General features: G+C 39.5%; 1 protein-coding gene across 4 annotated transcripts in view; it reads right to left on the reverse strand.

Moving 5' to 3' along the window:
- Window positions 1–1,614: 1,614 nt before the first annotated feature.
- phf11 (PHD finger protein 11) overlaps window positions 1,615–23,420 on the reverse strand; it is a 76,586-nt gene continuing 54,780 nt past the window's right edge. For 2 of the 4 annotated variants that reach the window (XM_072584534.1, XM_072584533.1), the window contains exons 8-16: window positions 23,302–23,357; window positions 22,655–22,706; window positions 20,413–20,480; window positions 19,033–19,078; window positions 13,224–13,279; window positions 12,560–12,650; window positions 10,944–11,075; window positions 9,042–9,110; window positions 1,615–8,377 (exon numbers count right to left, since the gene is read on the reverse strand). In XM_072584534.1, the coding sequence (XP_072440635.1) occupies window positions 8,253–8,377; window positions 9,042–9,110; window positions 10,944–11,075; window positions 12,560–12,650; window positions 13,224–13,279; window positions 19,033–19,078; window positions 20,413–20,480; window positions 22,655–22,706; window positions 23,302–23,357 (695 nt within the window). In that variant the 3' untranslated portion in view covers window positions 1,615–8,252. The remainder of the gene's footprint in view (window positions 8,378–9,041; window positions 9,111–10,943; window positions 11,076–12,559; window positions 12,651–13,223; window positions 13,280–19,032; window positions 19,079–20,412; window positions 20,481–22,654; window positions 22,707–23,301; window positions 23,358–23,420) is intronic. The other 2 variants (XR_011962502.1, XR_011962501.1) reach the window with 2 other exon arrangements.

Below are 23,420 nucleotides of genomic sequence, written 5' to 3' on the forward strand. Positions count from 1 at the left end.
TATTGACCGATGTTTATTGTACACAAAGGCTTGATTCATTCCTCAAACTTGGCTTGTTACTTACCTTTCTCTATGAGACCACTGCTTTTTCAGCTCACTAGTACTAATGTGCTCAGTTTTCCAGCTGCTTTTAATGATCTCAGCATAAACATGATGACGGCAGTTGTACTTAAGAGAGTGATTTGACAATCTAAGGAGCATCCCATTGGGAACATTAAAACACACCTGGCTCAAACACAATTTTTGCCTAAAGGCAAAAATATCAGAAGGGAATCTATGTTGGATTGTATCTTAATGCTTGAATTTTAGTGAACAAGTTCACCCTGCCACACAGATTTTCATCATAGATACTGTTTGAAAGTACCTTTTGTGAATTAATGAGATTTAAATTTAGTACAATTATTCAGACTGTTTCAAAATGTCAACCACTTAGAACAGTCACATTTCAGAACAATCTAAGATGGGAAATGTAGGACAGGACAAACAGCAGAAACTAATTCCAATGGGTGCTTTCAGAACAACCTGAGCTTTACCACTGATCTAGTTATTGTTAATTCCAGTTTTCCATACTTGGTACTGACAAATAAAGCAAGTACAATAAAAGTTTTAAGTATCCAGACACATGGAAGGTGCTCAGTTTACCTTCAGGAGAAAAAGAGTAATTGGTATACAGTTATCATATTCTTATGAATTGGAAATCACATCTGGAAGTTTAGTGCAACAATGTGGTAGTGAAATGTGGTACCTTAGGAAAAGAAATAAACAATTACTCCTGGCAGAATTGATTTACTTAAGGTGTTATCACTGTTTCTGGTGTATCAAAGCCCAAAAATCATGAACAACAGAAAACAAAATGCTTGTAAATCTGAAACTAAAATAGACAATAAGGAAATCATATCAGCATCTGTACAGAGAACAACATGCTAAAGTTTGTGAGGACCTTTCGGAGGCACTGAAAACTGTTTCACAAGAACAGCATTTGAAAAGGAACAAATGAAGGTAAGAGAAAAGCACAAACATAAATAGTAACTCTATACTATTTGAGTAGAGAATGAGATGGGTAACTAGCTTATAAGTTCAATGAGCACACAAGATAAGTTAAGCTTTTAAACTAAGGCACACAGTCTTCTATTTTATGCAAAATAACTTAAGCTTTTATGATGGTGCCATAATGGCAAATGACATTTGGCTAGTAAACCAAAGACTTTGTGCTTTGGGAGACAGTTGTTTTTAAGAAATTTTAAATTAATTAATAAATATGTAAATAGCAACAAAACTATCAATTTGTTGTAAAACCTGGCTCACTCATGCCCATTGGTCAAGAAATCTATCATCCTTTCCTAGGCTAGTCTACACAACTGTCAGCCAAGAGGAATGTGGTTGTCTCTTAACTATCCTATGAAGTGGTCAAGCAGGCCATTTCGTTTGAGGACAAATAGAGATTGGCTACAATTGAAGGCTTTACCAGCTGCACCTACCACCCACTAAAGGAAGAAGAGAGACAATTAAAAGCTTTGTGAGATGTAAAGAACGCAAAGCTTAGGAGGTCATCAATCAAAGTGGAAATAAAAACACATAGTTGACACAATTGATCCATCCATACACTTAGCGTGGCAACAGTGAGAGGTGGGCTATGTTGGGAGTAAAACAACTTTATTTGACAAAGGCAATATAACATATTATAAAGTTAGTTTTATTTTTTAAACATTGATTGATCAAAACACATTCTTAACTATTAGCCTCTCTTAGAAGACCGTGCCTTACAGTTTACAAATGGTCTTCATATTTTACAGTGCAATATAATCTTAAACGCTACTTTAAACAGAAGTCTGTAACAAGAGGAAATATGTTCCAACACATCACCAAACATGGTGATCAGTCACTTAAAGTGCACCGTCATGAAGCTGCAGAGTCTTTTACAGAAATTTATGACACAGCAGAAATAAGGAAACCAAACCAAGCTGTCGAAATGCAGAACATAACTTGAAAAAATCTTAACACACAAAATGCAACATCTCATCCCGTTTCTCTACATGATCCGTCACAAAGATTCTATCTTGAGAAATTATGCCTCACATCAAACTTAAAGATTGGTATAAACTGATTCTCCCTATTGCTTTCTTAATAACTGTAAAAGTCATTTTACCAGATTACTCTCTCAACAGAGAGCTCAGACTTTCTCACCTTTTGAAAAACAAACTTCGAAGCAAACACTCCTGGTTGATATGTTCAACAACCAAATAACACTGCTTTCACTGAACTTTCTTAAATACTCATTTCTAGGAGATTGAGTCATGGAGGTATACAGCGTGGAGTCAGGCCACTCGACCAGGTTTCCTAAACTGAACTGGTCGCATTTGGCCCATATCCCTCTAAACCTCTATTAATCATGTCGCTGTCCAAGTATCTTTTAAATTTTGTACTTACCTCTGGCACCTCGTTCCATATACGCACCACCCTCCATGTGAAAACGTTGCCCCTCAGATCCCTTTTAAATCTTACCCCTCTCATCTTAAACCTATGCCCTCTAGTTTTGGACTCTCCTACCCTAGGAAAAATACCATGGCTGTTCACCTTACCTATGCCTTTCATGATTTATAATCCTCAATGCAGTCATCCCTCAGCCTCCCAAGCTCCAGGGAAAATGTCTTAGCCTCACCCTATAAGTCAAACCTTGCAGTCTCAGTAACCTCAGTAAAAACATTGTTCCTACATCAGGGCAACCAGAATTGTACACAGTAATCCAAATGTGGTCTTAACAATGTCTTGTAAAGCAGTAACATGATATCCCAATTCCTGTACTCAATGCTGACCAACGAAGGCAAGCGTGCCAAACACCACATAAAACCGAAAGAACGGAGGATGCTGTAAGTCAAACAAAAATGGACATTGCTGCAGAAGGTCAGCAAGACAGCACAGTGGCTCATTGGTTCTCACAGCGCCAGGGACCCGGATTTGATGCCAGCCTCAGGTGACTGTGTGGTGTTTGCACATTCTCCCTGTGTCTGCATAGGTTTCCTCCCGGTGCTCCTGTTTCCTTCCACAATCCACAGACGTGCAGGCCAGGTGAATTGGCCATGGTAAATTGCCCATAGTTTCAGGGATGTGTAGGTTAGGTACATTAGTCAGGGGTAAATGTAGAGTGATAGAGTAGAGGAATGGGTCTGGGTGGGTTACTGTTTGGAGGGTCGGTGTGGACTTGTTGGGCCAAATGACCTGTTTCCACACTGTAGGGATTCTACGATCTGTGGAAAGAAATCAGAGTCAACATTTTGGGTCGAGTGAACTTAGGGAATGGTTTGCTGAGCATCTCAGCTGGGCCCACAGGGCTGACCGGACCTCCTAGTCACTGCCCATTTTAATTCCCCTTCCCAATCCCTTTCCAACATGACCATTCTTGACCACCTCCAGTTCCACAATGAACCAAACCGCAAATTAGAGGAACAATACCTCATCTTCTGCTTGGGCAGCCTTCAGCCCAAAGGACTCAACATGGGGTTATCCAATTTCAGATAACCTCCCCAACCCTCAAATCCCTTTCTAGTCCCTCTCCCTCCCTTCCACCGCTCCCTGCCACCAACTTGATTCAATCCTCCCACTGACCAACCAGGTTATACTCTCTACCTGTCTTCATCTATCCCCAGTTCACCACTCTGCCCCCTTTATCCGCAGTTCCCTCTAAACCCACCCTAAGTCCTGAAGAAGGGTTACACCCGAAACATCGACTTCTCCACTTCCTGATGCTGCCTGGCTAGCTGTGTTCTTCCAGCCTCCTGCTTGTCTGCAGATTTTTTGTTTCTTGCCTTTCCAAAAGCATGTAGATCCTGCCTCTTACAAACCCCTCCAGCAAACTATTCACTACTGACATTAGACTCTGGTCTATAGTTTCCTGGCTATTCCTTGCAGCCTTTTTTAAACAGCACAACATTATCCACCCTTCAGCCTTCTGGCACCCCACCCATGACTGCCAATGATACAAATATCTCTGCTAGGGGTGCTGGAATTTCCTCCCTAGCTTCCTGGGCTGCACTTGATCAGTCCCAGGGACTTAATTACCTTTATGACCTCCAGCATCACCTGTTCTGAAATGTGGACTGTTTTTGAGACATAGACTTTAGATTCCATACAGTGTGGAAACAGGCCCTTCGACCGCAACAAGTCCACACTGACCCTCCGAAGAGCAACCCACCCAGAACCATTCCCCCACATTTACCCCTGACTAAGGCACCTAACACTACGGGCAATTTAGCATAGCCAATTCACCTGACATCATTATATATTTCCCCAAGTTCCCTGGCTTCTGTGACTTTCTTCACAGGAAATACAGGTGAAAAATATGCGTTTAAGATCTTACCCATCTTCTGTGGCTCCATACATAAGCAGCCTCGTTGATCTTTAAGGGACGCTATTCTCTCCCTATTTCCTCTTTTGCCCTTAATATACTTCTAGGATCTCTTTGTATTCTCCTTATCTCTAGCTCCCAAATCTATCTCATGTCCCCTTTTTGCTCTCCTGATTTCCCTCTTAAGTGTACTTCCACACTCCCTTTACTCAAGGGATTCAGTTGATCCCAAGTGTCTGTACATGACATATGCCTCCTTTTCCTTGATCAGAGCCTCAACCTCTCAAGTCATCCAGTGTTCCCTGCTCCTGCCAGCCTTGCCCTTCACACTAACAGGAACATGCTGGCCCTAAACTCCCATTATCTTACTTTTGAAAGCCTCACAATTGCCAAAATCCCTTTACCTGTGAACAGCCTTCCCCAGTCAACATTCGAAAGTTCCTAATACCAAGAAAATTGGCCTTGCCCCAATTTAGAACATGAACTTGTGGACCTGACATTAGACTCTGGTCACTGGTCTCAAAGCGCTCCCCCACCAACACCTCAATCACTTGTCCTGCCCAATTTCATAAGAGAACACTGTTTTGCCCCTTCTTTAGTCAACCATCTAAATATTGATTGAGAACACTTTCTTTAACACACGAATTCCTCTCCATCCAAGCCCTTAACATTATGGCAGTCCTAGCCTATGTTTCAAAAGTTATTACCCCTACTGTTACTGTCCTATTATTGTCACAGCTCTCTGCAACCTCCCTACATATTTGCCCCTCAATTCCCTGCTACTAATAATAGGTTCGGCCTGTAATTCAATCTCAGCAATGTCATTACGCCCTTCTTATTTCTCAGTTCCACCCATATATGGATGATCCCTCGGAATATCCTAAGTACTGCCATGATGTTTTCCCTCATCGAAAACAAGCCCCCCAAACCCTACCCCACTTCACTCCTGCCTCCCCTTCTATCTTTCCTTTAGCATCTGTACCCTGGAACATTGAGCTTCCAGTCCTGTCCGTGTCTCATCCATGTTTCAGTAATAGCTACGATCCCAGTCCCACATTCCCGTTCATTCCCGGAGTTCATCTGCCTTACTTATCAGGTCACTTGCACTGAAATAAATGCAGTTTAATTCACCAGTCTTCCTTCGTTCCCTGCTGTGTGCTTGCCTGTCTTTTCTATTTAACTTGCTCTCTTTAACTTCTGTACTAGCCTCAATTTTCTCTTTTGTCTCACTACTGTTCAGAGTCGTACCTCCCTCTCAGCTTCGTTTATAACCCTCCCAAGTAGCCAGGATATAGCCACCCCTGCCTCCAGTTCAGGTGCAACCCTTCCTCTGGTACAGGTTATCCCAGAAAAAATCCATATGATCCAAAAATCTGATAACCTGACTCCTGTACCAACAATTCAGCCATGCATTCATCTGCCCTATCCTCCCAATCCTACTCTCAGTAGCATGTGGCACCAGGAGTAATCTGGAGGTTACTACCCTTGAAGTCCTGCTTTTTAACCTCCTGCCTAAACTCCCCATATTCACTCTGCAGCAGGTCATCCCTTTTTCTACCAATATCGTTGGCACCAATGTATGCAACAACTTCTGGCTGTTCATGCTCTCCTTTGCTCCAAACACTCAAGACATCCTTGACCCTGGTATCACGAAGGCAACACACCAGGTCTTGCTTGTAGCTGCAGAAACGTCTGACTGTACGCCTATTACACTTGCTCACTTAGACTTTGCCATAACCCGCTTTATAGCAGAGCCGGTCGTCATGCCTCAGACCTGGCTGCTACTGCTCTTTTCCTGAGAGACTACTTGCCTACCTCTTCTGGTGGTCACCCATCTATCTGACTGAACCTGTGGTGTGACCATCTCCAGAAGCTACTGTTTATCACATTCTCTGCTTCCCGTGTACGACTCAGTGTGTCTAACTGCCACTCCAACCAATCCACACAGTCTGAGGGGAACTGCAGCCAGACACACTTCTTGCAGACAGTCACCAGGGACACTTGGCTGCTCTCTGATATCCTACATCTGACAGGAGAAGCATCCTACAAACTATCGATCAGGTCTCCTCTAAACTGGCAAAGGAGTTTTCAATCCCTGGGTTTCTGAAACTGAAATCAATTAGTTGTCCTGAAAGAAAAACACAATGGCCTTCAACATTTTTCCCACCTGTCATAAATCACCACTGTAAAACAATCTTCCATTAACACTCTGCACTCTTTAACACATACCCGAACACAATGTTTGAACTTGTTAATTTTTTTAAAACTCCAAGAGAAGTAACCAGCTCCACAAGCCATGATTTTAAAATCCAAATTCTAAAATGAATGTTCATAAGACAAACTTTCATCACAGTTTTTCGTTCGTTTGTAAAGTTTTGGGATATTGAGGTTATGAAAGATGCCACAGAAATGCATGTTTTTTTTGCCTCACTGTCCAAAAGATAATAATTAATACAATTTGATTTAATTAACTTTGGCTTTCCTTTCACCATTTGGAATGTAGCATTGTAGTTTTGTTGGCCAGAAATACACCAAAGAAACTTGAGATTTTATTTGGACTAGAAAACAGTAACTTGTCTCGACAATGCCATCAAGCATAGACCACGTGGCCCCTAAACCTGGCTTGCTATTCAATACAATTTTGGCTGATTTGATCCTGGTCTCAACTCCACTTTTCTGTCTGTTCCCCATAACCTGGGACTTCTTTCCTCTATCTTGCCCTTCTGATATACATAATTCTAAAGATTCACAACCCTCTTCATCTCCTTCTTAAATGCATGATCCCTTACACTGAAATTATGTTCTGTAGTTGTACGTTCCTCTACATAACGTGTGATTCAGCATGTATCCTTGTCAAATTCTCAACATCTCAATAAGATCACCTCACTCGTATCAAAAGTCCAAGCTGCTCAACGTTTTCCTTATTAGAGTATTTCTTCATGCAGCAATCAACTTTGAGAAACTTCTCTGAAATGCCTTAATGCAAATACATCCCTTCTTTCAAAAGGAGACCAAAACCATACACAACATTCTAGGTGTGGTCTCACCAATGTAGGTAAGTGAGAGTTAGAGCAAACATCTACCCATGTTTGTTTGCTTTACAGTTTTTAACAAATTCAGTTGTAACATCGAAAATAGTTTCTCATCCAAATGACTGATAAGGAGTGTCTCCTGGTTAACGATTTACATTTAAATTGCACATCATAGTTTTGGTTACATTTTCTAGCACATACATTATTATTCAAATATTCAGCACCATCTATCTATAAACAAACATAAATCTTTTGACTTGCAGAACTTTGACTTTTGATATCAAATTTTAACACTGAAATTGTGGGTGTAACCATTTAGAATGAGAATTCTGCAATGTGGTTAGAGAGTCAGGCCAGCAGTTGTGCTTGAAGCACAGCATTACTAATTTCAGTATCTCCTGCAGTACTTACCATGAGTTGGACTAACAACTTAGATTTTGCAATCTATTATTTTATAGGAGATTGGAATTATTTTGACAGCTGACTGGTGAAGATGAAATGCCAAGCTGGTATGAAGATCCAATATGTCCCCATAATTCCTCTGGAGCCCAGAGGCATGCTTTGGCCTCCCAAGAGCTGATGCAGCACATTATCCACCACACTCAGTATCCAATGTTAAAATCACGTTTAAAAAGCCCCGATTTCAGGCGTGTTTCTTGACCAATCAGCAAAGTTCCCAGGAAAATAAGCACAATGATACCTTGACTGCCTCCCATCTATCCCACACAGGTTTGAATCCCTCATGATACTTGGAACTCGGGTGGCCTAGAGTATCTGCATTCTCCACTTGATGATACGCTGCTTACTGCTAAATGTGCAAAAGCTCACAACTTCCAATGAGTACAGCTTCAGAACGGGAGAGAGTTGCAGGAGAGTAATCAGTTTTCTCTGTGAGATTTATGAGTCAGTGATCCAGCTATCTTTCTCAACTCTTCAACGAGACACTCTTTTATTTTTAAAGTTGATTTTTCTTCTTCAAGGCGTTGCAGTTTTTCATGTATTTCTGTTAAAGGAGAATAAGGATTTTATTGAAGATAAAATTTATGTTGTACTTTTCACAATTGGTAATGTTATTGGGGTGGTAATCCAGAGCCCCAGGCTAATGTGCTGTGGACAATGGGATTGAATCCTACCATGGCAGATGGTGAAATTTGAATTCAATAAAAATTTGGAGTAAAATGCTAGTCTACTAATGGCAACCATCTAACCACCAACAAATATCATTAAAACCCATCTGGTTCATTAGTGTCCTTTAGGGACGGAATCCTCTAATTCTTATCTAACCTGGCCTACATGTGACTCCAGACCCACAACAATGTGCTTGATTCTTAACTGCCCTCTGGACAATAAAATGTCAAACTAGACAATGACATCCACGTTCCATGAATGAATTTAAAAAAAACTCAGCCAAACACGCTCTAGTCAATAAGGTAGTTCTGAAGTGTTAAATATAAGTTAAATTTATAAACATCATGATCCTGCAAACAATGATGAAATAATGAACAGATAATTATCTTTTAAATATAGCATTAAATATTAAGCTAAGAATTTTGCATGTGTCTCTCTTCATAGATGCTGCCCAATTTAATGTTTCCAACATTTGCTTTGATTTAATTTCATTTATTTAACAACCACCAGAATTTGCTTTTGTAAAACACAATACTTACCAGATTGGAATTCTGACAGTACATGAAGTGAATCCAGAGTCCTAAGTATACTCCACGCAATCTCATACTCTGAAAGATAAGGGTGAATGACGGAGTTAAACATAATCCATCATGCTGTAGACTTTGATATCAATCACCAAGCATGAATGAAATTTACAATATGTTCTGGTTTTAAATTTGTCCTTCTGAATTAGCTTCTTTTTTTTAAAAAAAAGTAGACAAAAAAAGGTGTGTCTTGCTAGGCATGCAGGATTTAATATACCAGGGTAAATCCCTAATTAATGCTTAGTCTACAGTGCATTTCAGAGCACCAAGTTCGAGTGAGAGGAATGGCTAAGGATTTTCTTGTCAGACAAGCATTGATTGACTTCCATCCCTAGCAATGGAAAATGCAGGTGGGGTCAAATAAAATATAGTTCTGAGGCTCTTTATGATTTCTAAACCTTGCTGACAAACACTGTCTGGGTTTAGAGCTACAAATAAACACACAATAAATTTTACAAGTTATTTTAACTGCTGTAATAGTAATATGATACAGACAGAAGGCTTGTATTTTTTTTCTCCAGTGCCTTTCAAGACTCCAAGTGCTCGCAAAGGGCTTTAGACTTTTGAATTGGAGTCACTGTTATGATATAGAAATGATGACAGCCAAAGTTCCAGAAATGTTATGAAATAAATGACCAGTTCATCACTTTTAGGTGCAGATTGAGGGATAAACATTGGCCAGCATATGCACATGTCCAATTTCCAGTTATTCAAGATAAGTGTGTGCTGTGTTTTACTTTCAGCTTCAAAGATCAAATATGGATCAGTTTAACATCTCATTCAAAACATAATAATAATACATTACTTGAGAATCAATCTAGATTACGTGCTGTTTAGTATCTGTGTAGGTTTTGAATACTTGATTGTATGATTCCCAGTTACACCACTGAGCCACAACTGATTTTTTTCTAAACTCATTAATCCAATATAATGAAATGTGGGTCTCATTGGCAGGCCAACATTTATTGCACATCAACAGTTATTATATAAGCACCATTCATACCAAATTTTATTTCATTCAAATTTCACCATTTTCCATGGTAAGACTTGAGCCCATGTCCTCAGAACAACAGTCAAGGGCTCTGGCTAACTAGTGACTTTAGCATAACAAATTGTTGGAAATCAGAGAAAAAGAATGAAGCAGCAAGTGGAAAACTGCGGACCAAGTGTAAAGCAGATATCTCTAGTATTGAGAGATTCCACCATCAAATTTGTGAAGTCTGAAACATAATCTTAAGCATATCTTGGAACAATTTGACAAAGAGGCATCTCATCTGGCAAAGAGAGGGATTAGAACTGTTTCCATGTTTTCATTTGGGAATTTTCTTTTAGTCTTACAGCACATCAGCAAATTGAGTTACACAGAATCTCCTCAAGGGTCTGGAAGCCCTGCTTAACAGGAATTTATGGGCAGATTTGATACATCATTAATGCATTGTAACTGTCAATGTGGATTGAAATGTGTGAGGTACAGAAATTGAACAGAATCTGAAGGCTTAATTAAGCCTTTTTCAAGGAATATAGTTATAGGAAGAACTTAGTAATCCTGTAGATAGTAGAAGAATAGGAACATCACATCCTTTCACCCCTCTGATGTTCTGTACCTGTCATTATGCCAATGATGGTTTATTGATCCACAGCAGATAGAAGTGTAATTACAACAGCACAGTGCTAAGGTACAGTACTTGTACAATGCTATAGAAACTTACTGAAACAAAAAAAAGGAACAAAAATATCCTCTTGAATAATTCATATGCTTTTTCTTTAAAGTTATCATCTTAAAAATATTAATTCAGATTTAATAGAAACTATAAAATCCACATTCAATTTCAACCACCTCAGTCAATATAAATATACCTTTATCTGTGGCATCTCCATTAATTATATTTTGCTGAATGACATTCAGATCATTCTGAATTTTCTGGAAGATCATCTCCACACACTGAGCTTCTTTGCATTTCCTCCAGAATGTGTTTGCTTGTCCTGTAACTGTTCAAACACAATTGGGAATTAATGTTAACCGCACAGAAAATTTGACATCGAAGTACTTCAGTCCATGTATTGACTAACTTCCTGCAATACACCCTCTTACCAGGGGTCTTCATTACTGCATCTGAAATCTTCCCTAATTCTGAGACATGTATTTGATAAGGGAGAGGCACAAAAAGGTTAAAATAGAGAAAAAGGTAGAAGCTAAATTTGAGACAAAAGTTGATCAGCAAAACACATATGTTTTGTATATTGTGGTCAGTATCCAAATTTTGGACAAATGTGAATTTTACAGAAAGCTCAGAGTTGCTGAAAAGACAATAATTTCATAGTTTTTATTATTTCATCTGAAATCAGATATCCGATGAGTTTAATGGATCCACACTATATGGTTAACTCCCTCAGGGCAATTAGGAGTGTCAGTGCTGGATATGTCTTTTAAAACAAAAGCTACACCCAGGAACAAATGAAAAGGAAGGAAAGTAAATTACAAAGTGTAGGTAGCTGTGTTACAAGTGCAAAAAGCACAAATAAATCTTTTATTGTCACACCATGTGACTAAAAGCAACTCTCCATTCTCTGTTATTCCAAGGTTTATGCATTCCTATGCTATAATCTTCTCAAAATTCAAATTGCACTTGGTTATAAATAATCAAAACAAATGGGACAGAATCTCTCTTAACTGCGCTTACCAAAATATTCACAGAATGCATGAGTGTCTCCTCGACTCAAATGCCTGCAGTAGATGTCTCTTGGAATATAGCACAAGCCAAAGTGGAATTTAATTAGTTACTAAAGCATGGTGACAACTACAGTTCAGGGAGATAATCTGACCTTTATCATTCAAATAGTTACTTTACACATCTTGTGATAATTTTCAAGCAAAGTCTTGAATCTTTGGAACATATAATATTATTAAGATTAGTAAAATGAATTACCAGGTATTGTTCATCCTTTGGCATTAAGGAAACAGAATGGCAATGCTTCCAAAATATCCATATCAACTTGACTCAAATTAGTTCCATAAATACCAAGACTTTGCCATATCTAAATTGTTTTATTAATAGTTCCCTTTCCATAATCTTCACTTGTCTGGCTGAAAAATATATTCCATGTTCACCACAGCTAACACGTGTCGACAGACAATAATGTGGCAGAATATTGCCAGGGAATTAACTAATATTGAAGCAGACAAAAGTTTATTCAGAAACCAAAACATCCTATTGAGGATCTTTACAATACCTGGAGGAAACACTGAAAGTGAAACTTCCTTCCTAGATATTTATCAGCATAAGTAGCACCAGGCAAGAACAAGCACTGAACCTGAACACTAAAATGATAAATGAATAATATTTTATTGAACACAGGATAGCAGAGACAAGTCCTTCAAGTAGTCATGCCACCTGATAAAATTAAGAACCAAGAAGAGTAATATGGTTTCTTGAAGACTGAGTCATTTTTAAAAGAAATACTTGATGGCTCACAACATAGTTTTCTGCTTGTACTTGGGGTCTCTTCTATTATCTGCATTCTGACTTCTTGGTGTATGTCTCCAATTTCCTCTTGGACTTCTTGCTGTTTCAAAAAAAGCAATTATTAGCAAGTGAATTACTGGCTCCCTGGCTCTAATTCAACTCTGATATAGATATACTGTGTCTAAAATAAGACAGTAGTCAGTATAATATGGTTGGAACTTGGATCTATGGCCCTTAAAACTCCACTATTCCAGATTTACCTTGTATCAGGTCTGTTGTGTCATAGACTAAACTAATTCAAATACTTAGTCTTCATCATATCCTTTCATCATCTGGGTATCTATCAGCATGTCGCTTTGTTAAGTTGCGGTGTCTTGTGGAGTTACATTTTGATCATTATTAATGGTGAACTAATGTTGTTCTGTAGCAGCAAACTTTAGATATATCAAAAACCCAAGATCAAATCCCTGATCATCTCACACAGGGTTGAATCTCAGTTTGGATCTCAAGCTCTGTACATCAAGGGAGGAAACTGAATTCCACCACATATTATTTCCTGTTTAGTCTGGCAGAGATGTGGGAGAACAGAATTTCAACATAATTACAAAACATTTCAATATAAGTACAAAATATTTCAACATAATTACAAAATATTTTAATTTATCAAACATACTTGGTCTAAATTTGTGCTTGCATCACTGCAGCATGCATCGTTTGGCTCACGCTCATCTATAAAAATAAAGATCAATCTGTGTGAGAGTTTTAATATACAACAGTTAATTATTTTGACAACAGTTCCAAAGCACTTATTAAAGAGATCTCAAAGCAACCGATCTGCTCTTTTTCTAAAAAGCTGCTGGATAACCAGCTATGAACACTATGCAACATGCAGTCATCTTGCAGATTTGGGATGAAAAAGAATTCTTTCCACGACGCCACATCCTATCCCACCACTTCACCAATGCAATAAATATTGTTGTCTTCCAGAGAGATGAATCATGTTCTGGAAACCACTGAGTATCTTCGTGTTGGCTACAGTAGGAAAAATCTTCACATGCATTCTCCAGAATCACTGACTTCCTGTCACTACTAGATGTGCAGCGTCATTGATATTAACGATTAGGAGGAGCTCGCTGCCAATCGTTCAAAATGATGACAACTTGTCCATCAGGCTGCACCATCGCACTTCAAGTCCAATGCTTTAATGAGGCAGAGTGGTGTCAGAAAAGGATGCACATCCTGCATTCTGGATCACACTATCTTACTGGACATCCTGCCCTGTGTACGTAAATATTTATGGGTTGAGAACTGGCCTGTTCAGACACATGAAAATTAAAACGCCCAGCCCTGTGGGGACATCATCCTCAAATTGTGGGACAGCCGATGAGAGACAATAGTAAACATCAAAGATTAAAAGTAGGGGAAGTTTGGGGCGGCACGGTGGTTCAGTGGTTAGCACTGTTGCCTCACAGCACTAGGGTCCCAGGTTCGATTCCAACCTTGGGTGACTATCTGGTGTGGAGTTTGCACATTCTCTACGTGCCTGCGTGGGTTTCCTCCGGATTCCTCCCACAATCCAAAGATGTGCACGTCAGGTGAATTGGTTATGCTAAACTGCCCATAGTGTTAGGTGCATTTATCAGAGGGAAATGGGTCTGGATAGGTTACTCTTTGGAGGGTGTGTGTGGACTGGTTGGGGCAAGGGGCCTGTTTCCACACTGTAAGGAATCTAATCTAATTTCTTTCATTATTTCACCTCTTAATTTTCTTGACATGCTCTTGAAGGGTTAAGGACATCAAATTGAGAAGAATGTTGTCATCAGTGAAGCGTTATTCTGCTTGCCTTGTCTAAATTATTTTAATTTTCCAATTCATCTTCTTGTGGTCTTTGTCTAGCTGAAAGAACGTAAAATCAATGACTGCAGATGCTGGAAACCAGAGTCTAGATTAGAGTGGTACTGGAAAAGCACAGCAGGTCAGGCAGCATCCGAGGAGCAGGAAAATCGACATTTCGGGCAAAAGCCCTTCATCAGGAATACAACTGATGACAGGGCAAGATAATAAAAACAAAGAGTGAAGAAACTTTAAAAGGAAGAACTGCAGATGCTGAGGATCTGAAATAAAAACAGAAATTGCTGGAGAAACACAGCAGGTCTGGCAGCATTTGTCATGGGAAAGTTCACCTTTCGAGTCCAGTGACCTCAGAAAAGTAATTTGCTTTGCTGGAGAAACTCAGCACGTCTGTTAGCATGTGTGGAGACAGAAACACAGTTAACATTTTAAACTTATTATGACTCTTCTTCATAATGAAAGACAGGCAAAAGCATGATGATTTTTATGTTGTTTGCAAAGTAGGAAACACAAATAGAACAAAAAGGAATGTCAAGGAAAAGCGAGTAGTTATAGGTCAAAGGTGTACTCAAACGGAAGAAGATAGGAGTAGTAATAGTTGTGGTTCTAGGAAGAAAGGGGTGAGGACAGAATTGTGGAAAATGGAACCAGCTGAAGGCTCATGCTAACCACAGTGTACAGGAATCTTTGATTGAACGTATAGTGGAAGGGAATTGTTGGAAATGGACCAGGTGAAGGTGAGAGTGGAAATCTGAAGCAAAAATGATATATTTTTCCAGTTCCAGCCGAGAATAGGATTTATGGACATTTAGGAAGGTAAAAATGTATTAGGAATAGTCTGCATGGTTTTGTGCAAGGAAAACCATGTCTCACAAGCTTGATTTGAGTTTTTTGAGTAAGTTACTAAAAAGGTCGATGATGACAGCAGATGTTGTTTACTTGTATGTTAGTAAAGCCTTTGACAAAGTTCCGCATGGTAGACTAATTAATAAAGTTAGGTCACATGGGATTCAGGGTGAGCTTGCCAATTGGATGCATAATTGCTTAACGGCAGGAGACAGAGTAATAGTGGAGGATAGCTTATTGGGCTGGAGGCCTGTGACCAGCGGTGTTCCACAGGGATCAGTTCTGGGTCCTCTTTTGTTTATCATTTATATCAGGCATGGTTAGAAAGTTTGCGGGTGACACTAAAATTGGTGGCATAGTAGTCAGTGAAGGTTTTCTAAAATTATAAAACAGGACCCTGATCAAATGGGTCAATGGGCTGAAAAATGGCAGATGGAGTTCAATCTGGATAAATGCAAAGTATTGCATTTTGGTACAACAAATAAGGGTAAGGCTTACACAAGTAATGGTAGAGCCTTGGATAGTATTGTAGAACAGAGGGACCTGGGGGTGCAGGTACATACTTCTTCAAAGAGAGACAGGTAGTTAAAAAGGCATTTGGTATGCTTGCCTTCATTGCTCAGTCCTTTGATTATAGGAGTTGGGGTGTTATGTTGAGATTTTACAGAACATTGGTGAGACCTCTTCTGGAATACTGTGTCCAGTTCTGGTCACCCAGTTATAGGAATGATATTATTAAGCTAGAAAGGGTTCAGAAGAGATTTACCATGATGCTGCCGGGTGTGGAAGGATTGAGTTATGAAGAAAGGCTGGATAGGCTGGGACTTTGTTCACTGGAACGTAGGAGGTTGATATTTCCCTAAGATGGAGAATTTTAAGACTAGGGGGCACATTTTTAAAGCGAGAGGAGAGGGACTTAAAAAAGGCTAACGCAGACAATTCTTTTGTTTAGACAGAGGGGATTCACGTGTGGAATGAACTTCCTAAGGAAGTGGCGGATGGGGTTACAATTACAATGTTTAAAAGACATTTGGATGGATACATGAATAGGAAAGGTTTGCAGGGCTATGGGCTGGGACTAGTTTAGTTTGGGATTGTGTTCAGCATCGACTGGTTGGACCAGTTAATATAAGTCATCCATGTACTGAAGAAGAGTACCAGTTGTCAGAGGGTGCCCAAGTAGCACCGGAACAAAGAATGTTACACGTTCCAACAAAAAGACAAGTGCAAGTAGAGCCCTTGCAGGTATCCATTGCTTTTGATTGAACAATTGGATGCAGATCCTTCAATGAGAGAACAAGCTTACCAAGCTAAGGGTGGTGGCAGACAGGATGTGTTCAGGCCTCTCATCAAGGAAGGAGGAGAGCATCTACAGTTTGTCCTAGTGAGGGATTAATGAGTAAAGGGATTGGGTTCCCACTAAGAAGAGGGAGCTGTCAGGGCCAGAAAATTGTTGAAATAATGTCAGGTATCAGAAAAATCAGGATTGGAGGTTGAAAAGGATCCTCATGGTAGACTGGTTAGCAAGGTTAGATCACATGGAATACAGGGGGAACTAGCCATTTGGATAAAGAACTAGCTTGAAGGTAGAAGACAGAGGGTGGTGGTGGAGGGTTGCTTTTCAGGCTGGAGGCCTGTGACCAGTGGTGTGCCACAAGGATCAGTGCTGGGTTCACTGCTTTTCCTCAGTTACATAAATGATTTGGATGTGAGCATAAGAGGTATAATTAGTAAGTTTGCAGATGACACCAAAATTGGAAGTGGAGTGGACAGCAAAGAAGGTGAAGCCAGAATACAATGGGATCTTGATCAGATGGGCCAAGGGGCTGAGGAGTGACAGATGGAGTTTAATTTAGATAAATGTGAGGTGCTGCATTTTGGAAAGGCAAATCAGGGCAGGACTTATACACTTAATGGTAAGGTCCTGGGGAGTGTTGCTGAGCAAAAAGACCTTGGAGTGCAGGTTCATAGGTCCTTGAATGTTGAGTCACAGGTCGATAGGATAGTAAAGGCCGCATTTGGTATGCTTTCCTTTATTGGTCAGTGCATTGAGTACAGGAGTTAGGAGGTCACGTTGCATCTGTACAAGACATCTGTTTGACCACTTTTGGAATGCTGTGTCCAATTCTGGTCTCCCTCCTATAGGAAGGATGTTGTGAAACTTGAAAGGGTTCGGAAAAGATTTACAAAAATGTTACCAGAGCTGGTGGGTTTGAGCTATTGGGAGAGGCTGAATAGGCTGGGGCTGTTTTCTCTGGAGTGTCAGAGGCTGAGGAGTGACGTTATAAAGGTTTATAAAATGAGAGGCATGGATAGGGTAAATAGACAAGATCTTTCCTTTAGATTAGATTAGGCTAGATTCCTTACAGTGTGGAAACAGGCCATTTGGCCCAACAAGTCCACACAGACCCTCCGAAAAGTAAAACAGCCAGACCCATTTCCCTCTGATTAATGCACCAAACACAATGGGTAATTCAGTATGGCCAATTCACCTAACCTAAACATTTTTGGACTGTGGGAGGAAACCAGAGCATCGGGTGGAAACCCACACATACACAGGGAGAATATGCAATCTCCACACAGTTGTCCGAGGCTGAAATCGAACCCATGTCCCTGGCGCTATGAGGCTGTGGTGCTAACTACTGAGCCACTGTGTGGATTCCAGGACTAGAGGGTATAGGTTTAAGGTGAGAAGGAAAAGATTTAAAAGTGACCTAAGGGGCAACTTTTTCATGCAGAGAATGGTGCGTGTATGGAATGAGCTGCCAGAGGAAGTGGTAGAGACCGGTACAATTAAGCATTTAAAAAGCATCAGGATGAGTATATGAATAGGAAGGGCTTAGCGGGATATCGAAGTGCTGGCAAATGGGACTAGATTAATTTAGGATATCTGATCGACATGGAAGAGTTGGACCGAAGGGTCTGTTTCTGTGCTGTACATCTCTATAAGAGGCTTGATAAAGGGAAGGAAAAAAAAGTCAAGATAGAAGGAAATAAGCTCAGTACAGCAGAAGCAGGCTGAAATAACATTTTTCAGAGCAGTCCTCTTTGTGAATTTTGGGAAAAAGTTGAAGCTGGCTATTCAGTGTTGTGGGGTTATGAAGCAGAGAGCTGTTGAGGAAAGGTTTCAAGGGGAGACCAAGTCAGGGAAAAAGCTGGAAAAGGTGGCTTAATATGCATTTTCTAATAAATTTAATGTGGAATTCGGGAGAAATTTCTTTACTCTGATCAGATTGTGAAACTTGGTGATGGGGCAAACAACTCCAATCCTTTCAAAAGAAAGTTAGACATAAATGAAGCAGAAAAGCAAATAGAAAGGCTGGGAATGGAATGGGAGGAGGGATACGTGGAGTATAAACATCAGAATGGACCAGCTAGGCTGACTGGTCATGGAGCTATTTTAATCAACCCTCTCAGACTTGCTGTGACAGGTAAACTTGAATGTGGATCTTCTGGCTCAGAGGAAGGCACACTACCATTGCACCATATGACCACAATTAACAGGTCATGTAATCCAACAGGACAAAGGGGCTGCCACACTATTTAAAACGGAATACATTCTGAAGTTTAAGTTCTAAACAAGGTCACTAGACCCAAAAAGCTATCTATTCTTTCTCTTCACAGATGCTGCCAGACCTGCTGAGGTTTCTCCAGCAATTTCCATTTTAGGTTTGCAACTCAATGCTTAATTATCACGATACTCTGAAACCTATATCAAAAGCATCTTTGAGTTTACGGTTTGCATTTTAGCTCAGTTAATTAAGAACACAATAAAACAATTGTACCTGAAATGAGTGGAGAATCAGGGTGTGCATGCCTGGTATTATTGGTCTAAATGAAAAACAATGTTTCTTTACAGTGAGCAGAAAAATAAGCATGCACTATTAACTTAAAACAAAACCTACTTAATTATACTACACTGATATTTAATTAAAATTTAAAAATCTACTTAATGACTGACTGATAACCAAAGGATTCAGATTTAATGGCCTCCTTATGCATCATGACAATTCTGGGACTTAAGACCGCAATGAACTAGAGGGGAGAATTATTTCCGTGCAGCAAATTATGATGATCTAGGACATGCTACCTGAAAGGGTAGTCATGGGGTAATTAAAAATGGAATCATTTTCAGGGAAATAGCAGGGAGTGTGATGAATTAAGTGATTCTTTTAGAAGACCTTGCACAGAAAGGATTGGTTGAATAGCTTGCTCCTGCGCTGCAGAGTTCAAATAAGCACATTTAGAAACATTGTGAAATTGCAAAAATTCATCTTACACCATTTATTTCAAAGGAAGCAACTAGCCTCAAACACTGGTAGTAGAAAACTGAGGTACGCTGCTGGACAGCTGGTTTGTGATGCAGAATGACACCAACAGTGTGGGTTCAATTCCTGTACCTGAGGCTTAGGTCACTATGAAGGACCGCATTCTCAACCTCCCCCCTCATATGGGGTGTGGTGACCCTCAGGTTAATTTATTTCGAAAGAGACAGTAGCCCTATGGCCCTCTGGGATTATGGTGACTTTATCTTTTACTTATACTACTGTAGATACCTGCAGATTTAAGTTATGCATGACTCACAACACCTTCAGTTGGATAGTGGATCTTCTAGAATGCGAGAAGTTCAGATCAACTTCAGTTGTACCAGGTCAGTCAGTCAACCTGTCAGGAAGTACTTTTTTACACAAAGGTCCATGAAAATCAGGAAATCTCTCCCATAAAACAAACCTCTGGGGGAATTCCAGTTGAATGTGACAACATTTATTTGATAGAATTTTGTTAGGCAAAATTATTAGGGGGATCATAAGCCAAGAGGGTAAATTAAGTTGAAATACTGATCCAACTACCAGTTGAATTAAACAGCTGAACAGCCTTGTAGCTGAAAGGACTAAATGGGTGACTCTAGATAAATCTATGACTTACACAGAAGATTCAATTAGAAGTGCTTGCCACTAAATACTTCAACAATGAAAACCCACAATTGAAACACTTCTCAGTAAGAATTCTAGATCAAGCTACCCTTGTTTTTGTCAGATTAAACTGTTCAATTCATCATGGATGCCATATTAGCCATTACTTGGTCAATCACTGAAGTAATGACATATGAAGGCATCATTTCTGACACTAAAGTTTGTTTCTTCCTTGGTCATATTCTATCATACCTCTTTCAACTGAGTTCCACCTTGAGTATTCTGAGGACTGAATGCACAGAGCAAGGAGGGTGAGCTCTCTGTTTCACAGGGAAGAGAAAGAATGGTTAAAAAATGAAGAGTATACAAATAAGATCAAGACTCTTTGGCATGTCATGGGAAAATTGTACAATTACTAAAAAGCTATTTACCCCTCAGAGAAGTATATAAAACTAAAAAAAAAAGGGACAGTTTTAATGTTCAACAGGTTGATAGCCTTGGCTCAGTGATAGCAATCTGAAGTACTTCGGGAGCTTTGTAGTGTTGGATGAATCATCCTTTGGCTTAACCAAGTCTCATCTGCCTCCAAAGATGGACATGACAGCATTTCAGTGAGAAACAGGGGAGTCTTCTCAATGTGCAGGGAATTTAACAACATCAACAAAAAAGCTCTGGCCTTTGACCTTTCCTGATGATATTGCTGTTTGTGGGAGTTTGTCGGTCCTTCTATTCTCCAGGCTGAGAGTAGGTCAGTTCACTTTCTAAGTTCCTAACTGGCATCGAAGTACTTGATTTATTCCGAAGTCCTGACATTTCATGGCAAGTCAATTCTTAACAATTAAAATGACTAAGTTAGCAGAATTGTTGATAGATGTTTAAAAAGCAGAAACATGGGAACATGGAAATTTCATGGAAACAGCACAACAAAGGCTAAATTATTTGCGGGCTGGATCAGAACGATTTAACGCAAAGGTCACTAGAATAGCTGGCAAGGGAAATGTTTCTGCTATCCAGGAATACTTTTGTAACTGGGAATTAAGAAATATACATCATTGAAACAGTGGAAGAGTAGACCTGAATGGAACCTCAATCTGGTGAAGAGAGGTCAATGCTGTTTATGGGTAAAAATAAACAAAATAATCCATTGCCTAGAACTTGGTACTTGACAACAAATACAGATAGCATCTCACACAATGACCTGCATTGTGGGACATGAGTAAAAGCAAACATCTCTGCTCCTGATCATCAAAATAAAAGTTGTAACACAATTTATTAAATGAGCAGTGAACAATTCATCAACTACCGGGGAACCTAAATAAACAAAAAGGTTCGCACCCAAATTAAAAGGTTAGTTTTCAGCCTGGGTTGCAAGTTGCCACAGCAACCTGCAACATTTGATCATTTGACTTGCATTTCACCAGATCGCAGGTGAGTTACTACATAGCAGATCTAAAGTGGTTGATGCCTGTCCATCATTTAAAGAAGAAAATAAAGGTTGACAAAACTAAATTTCTACTCCTTGAACTTTCTAACCAGATGAACAGATTTTCTTACAGCTCAAGGATATAGGGCAAGAGGTAGCATCAAACCTCAACCTGTTTAGGTTGAACAATATGATACAAAAATCTTTAAAGTGGACGCTTTCAAATGGTAGTGTTCTGGAAAGAAAAAAAAATGGCAATGAAATTCAAGTCTTTTATAATTAATTTACATAAATATGGGCATTGCTGGCAACACCAGCATTTGTTGTCCATAAGGTGATAGTGACAGGCCATCTTTCTGAATCCCTGTAGTACGCATGGTGTAGGTAGACCCATAGTGCTGCTGGGAAGGGAGATCTAGGATTCTGACACAGCAGTAGTGAAAGGGCACTGATATATTTCCAAATTAGCATGGTATGTGACTTTATGGGAACTTGTAGTTGATAGAATTCCCATATATCTGCTCCCTACCATCAGGCAGAAGATACCAGAGTATTTGGTGTCTCATGGCCAGACTGTGCAAGTTTCTTCCTCCAAGCCATCAGGCTCCTTAACACAGTACAATCGGACTGTTTCCCATGTGAAATTCTTCGCACGACTTCGAATTGTTGCTAGAAAAATGTCTATTATTCATCATTCTTCTATTACACTATAACTTATGTGTTTTGTACTTCTTATGCACTTTACACTGTGTACAATTGTGCAGTTCGCACTGTCCATATAGCACCCTCGTTCCTGTAGGAATGCTGTCTCGTTTTTGCTGTATCAGTTGTATATGGTAGAAATGACAAATAAAAGCTACTCTCTCTCTCTCGTTCTTCAAGTTGGTAGAAATTATGCATTTCAAACATGCTGCCAAAGGAGTCTGGGTACATTCCCATTGTGTAGCTTTTAAACATATTATTTTAAATTATGACCTTTGAGATTCATTCAGTTCATGAATAGGTGTACACTGTACATAATATCATGATTTTACGTTAGTTTTCATTTAAGTCTTTGACAAGTAAACATACCACTTGAAGGGGCAGTCTCATTTTCTGCAAGAGAATTGGATTGAAAGCATCTCTGCAAAAAAGATACAAAAGTTGATATGGCGAGCTAAGTACAGAACCCAGTAATGAATCACATCCCAGTGTTAAATTTGGCTGTTACATATGTAAACCAATGTATTGTTTATTTTCAGGTGAATCAGTCAACTGTGCTTTTCCTTATTGCAACATCTAACATTACAATCCTCAGAAATTGTTACTGCAGTCAGTAAAGTGGCCTAGTCAATCATTTCAAAGCATGTCTGGAGATATGTTGAAGGACTGACTACCTGAGATGGACACTAGCTCACAGAATTCCCTACCAGTATAATTTTAAGTAGAGATTTAATAACATTGCCATACAACATTGATATTGGCATCACTAGCCAGAGAGAAGGGGCTTACATGAGGAAAAAGGTAGTAACACCACACCAGCAACATCCCAAAATTATTCAAAAGATGAATAACCATTTTATTTTGTGACATTGGTGAAAAGTTTTTTTTGAACAATATTGGATAAGATTCATTCTAACCTGGAACTTCCACAATCCCCATTATCTGGTATAAGTGGACAAATTCAAAAATGAAGCTATTTGACACTACTTAAGGTAAAGGTTACACAGTGACATTACCTCCTTGTCCTGCATTTGATCATCACTTTCAAGCTTCCTCTGTTTTGAATCATTTGCTGTGTGAAGTTAATACAAACAGTGACAATGAGCTGATTTGTTTCTTAATGAATTTGGTTTGA

The sequence above is a fragment of the Chiloscyllium punctatum genome, chromosome 15 (genome assembly GCF_047496795.1).
Source record: "Chiloscyllium punctatum isolate Juve2018m chromosome 15, sChiPun1.3, whole genome shotgun sequence".
Lineage (NCBI taxonomy): Eukaryota > Metazoa > Chordata > Chondrichthyes > Orectolobiformes > Hemiscylliidae > Chiloscyllium > Chiloscyllium punctatum.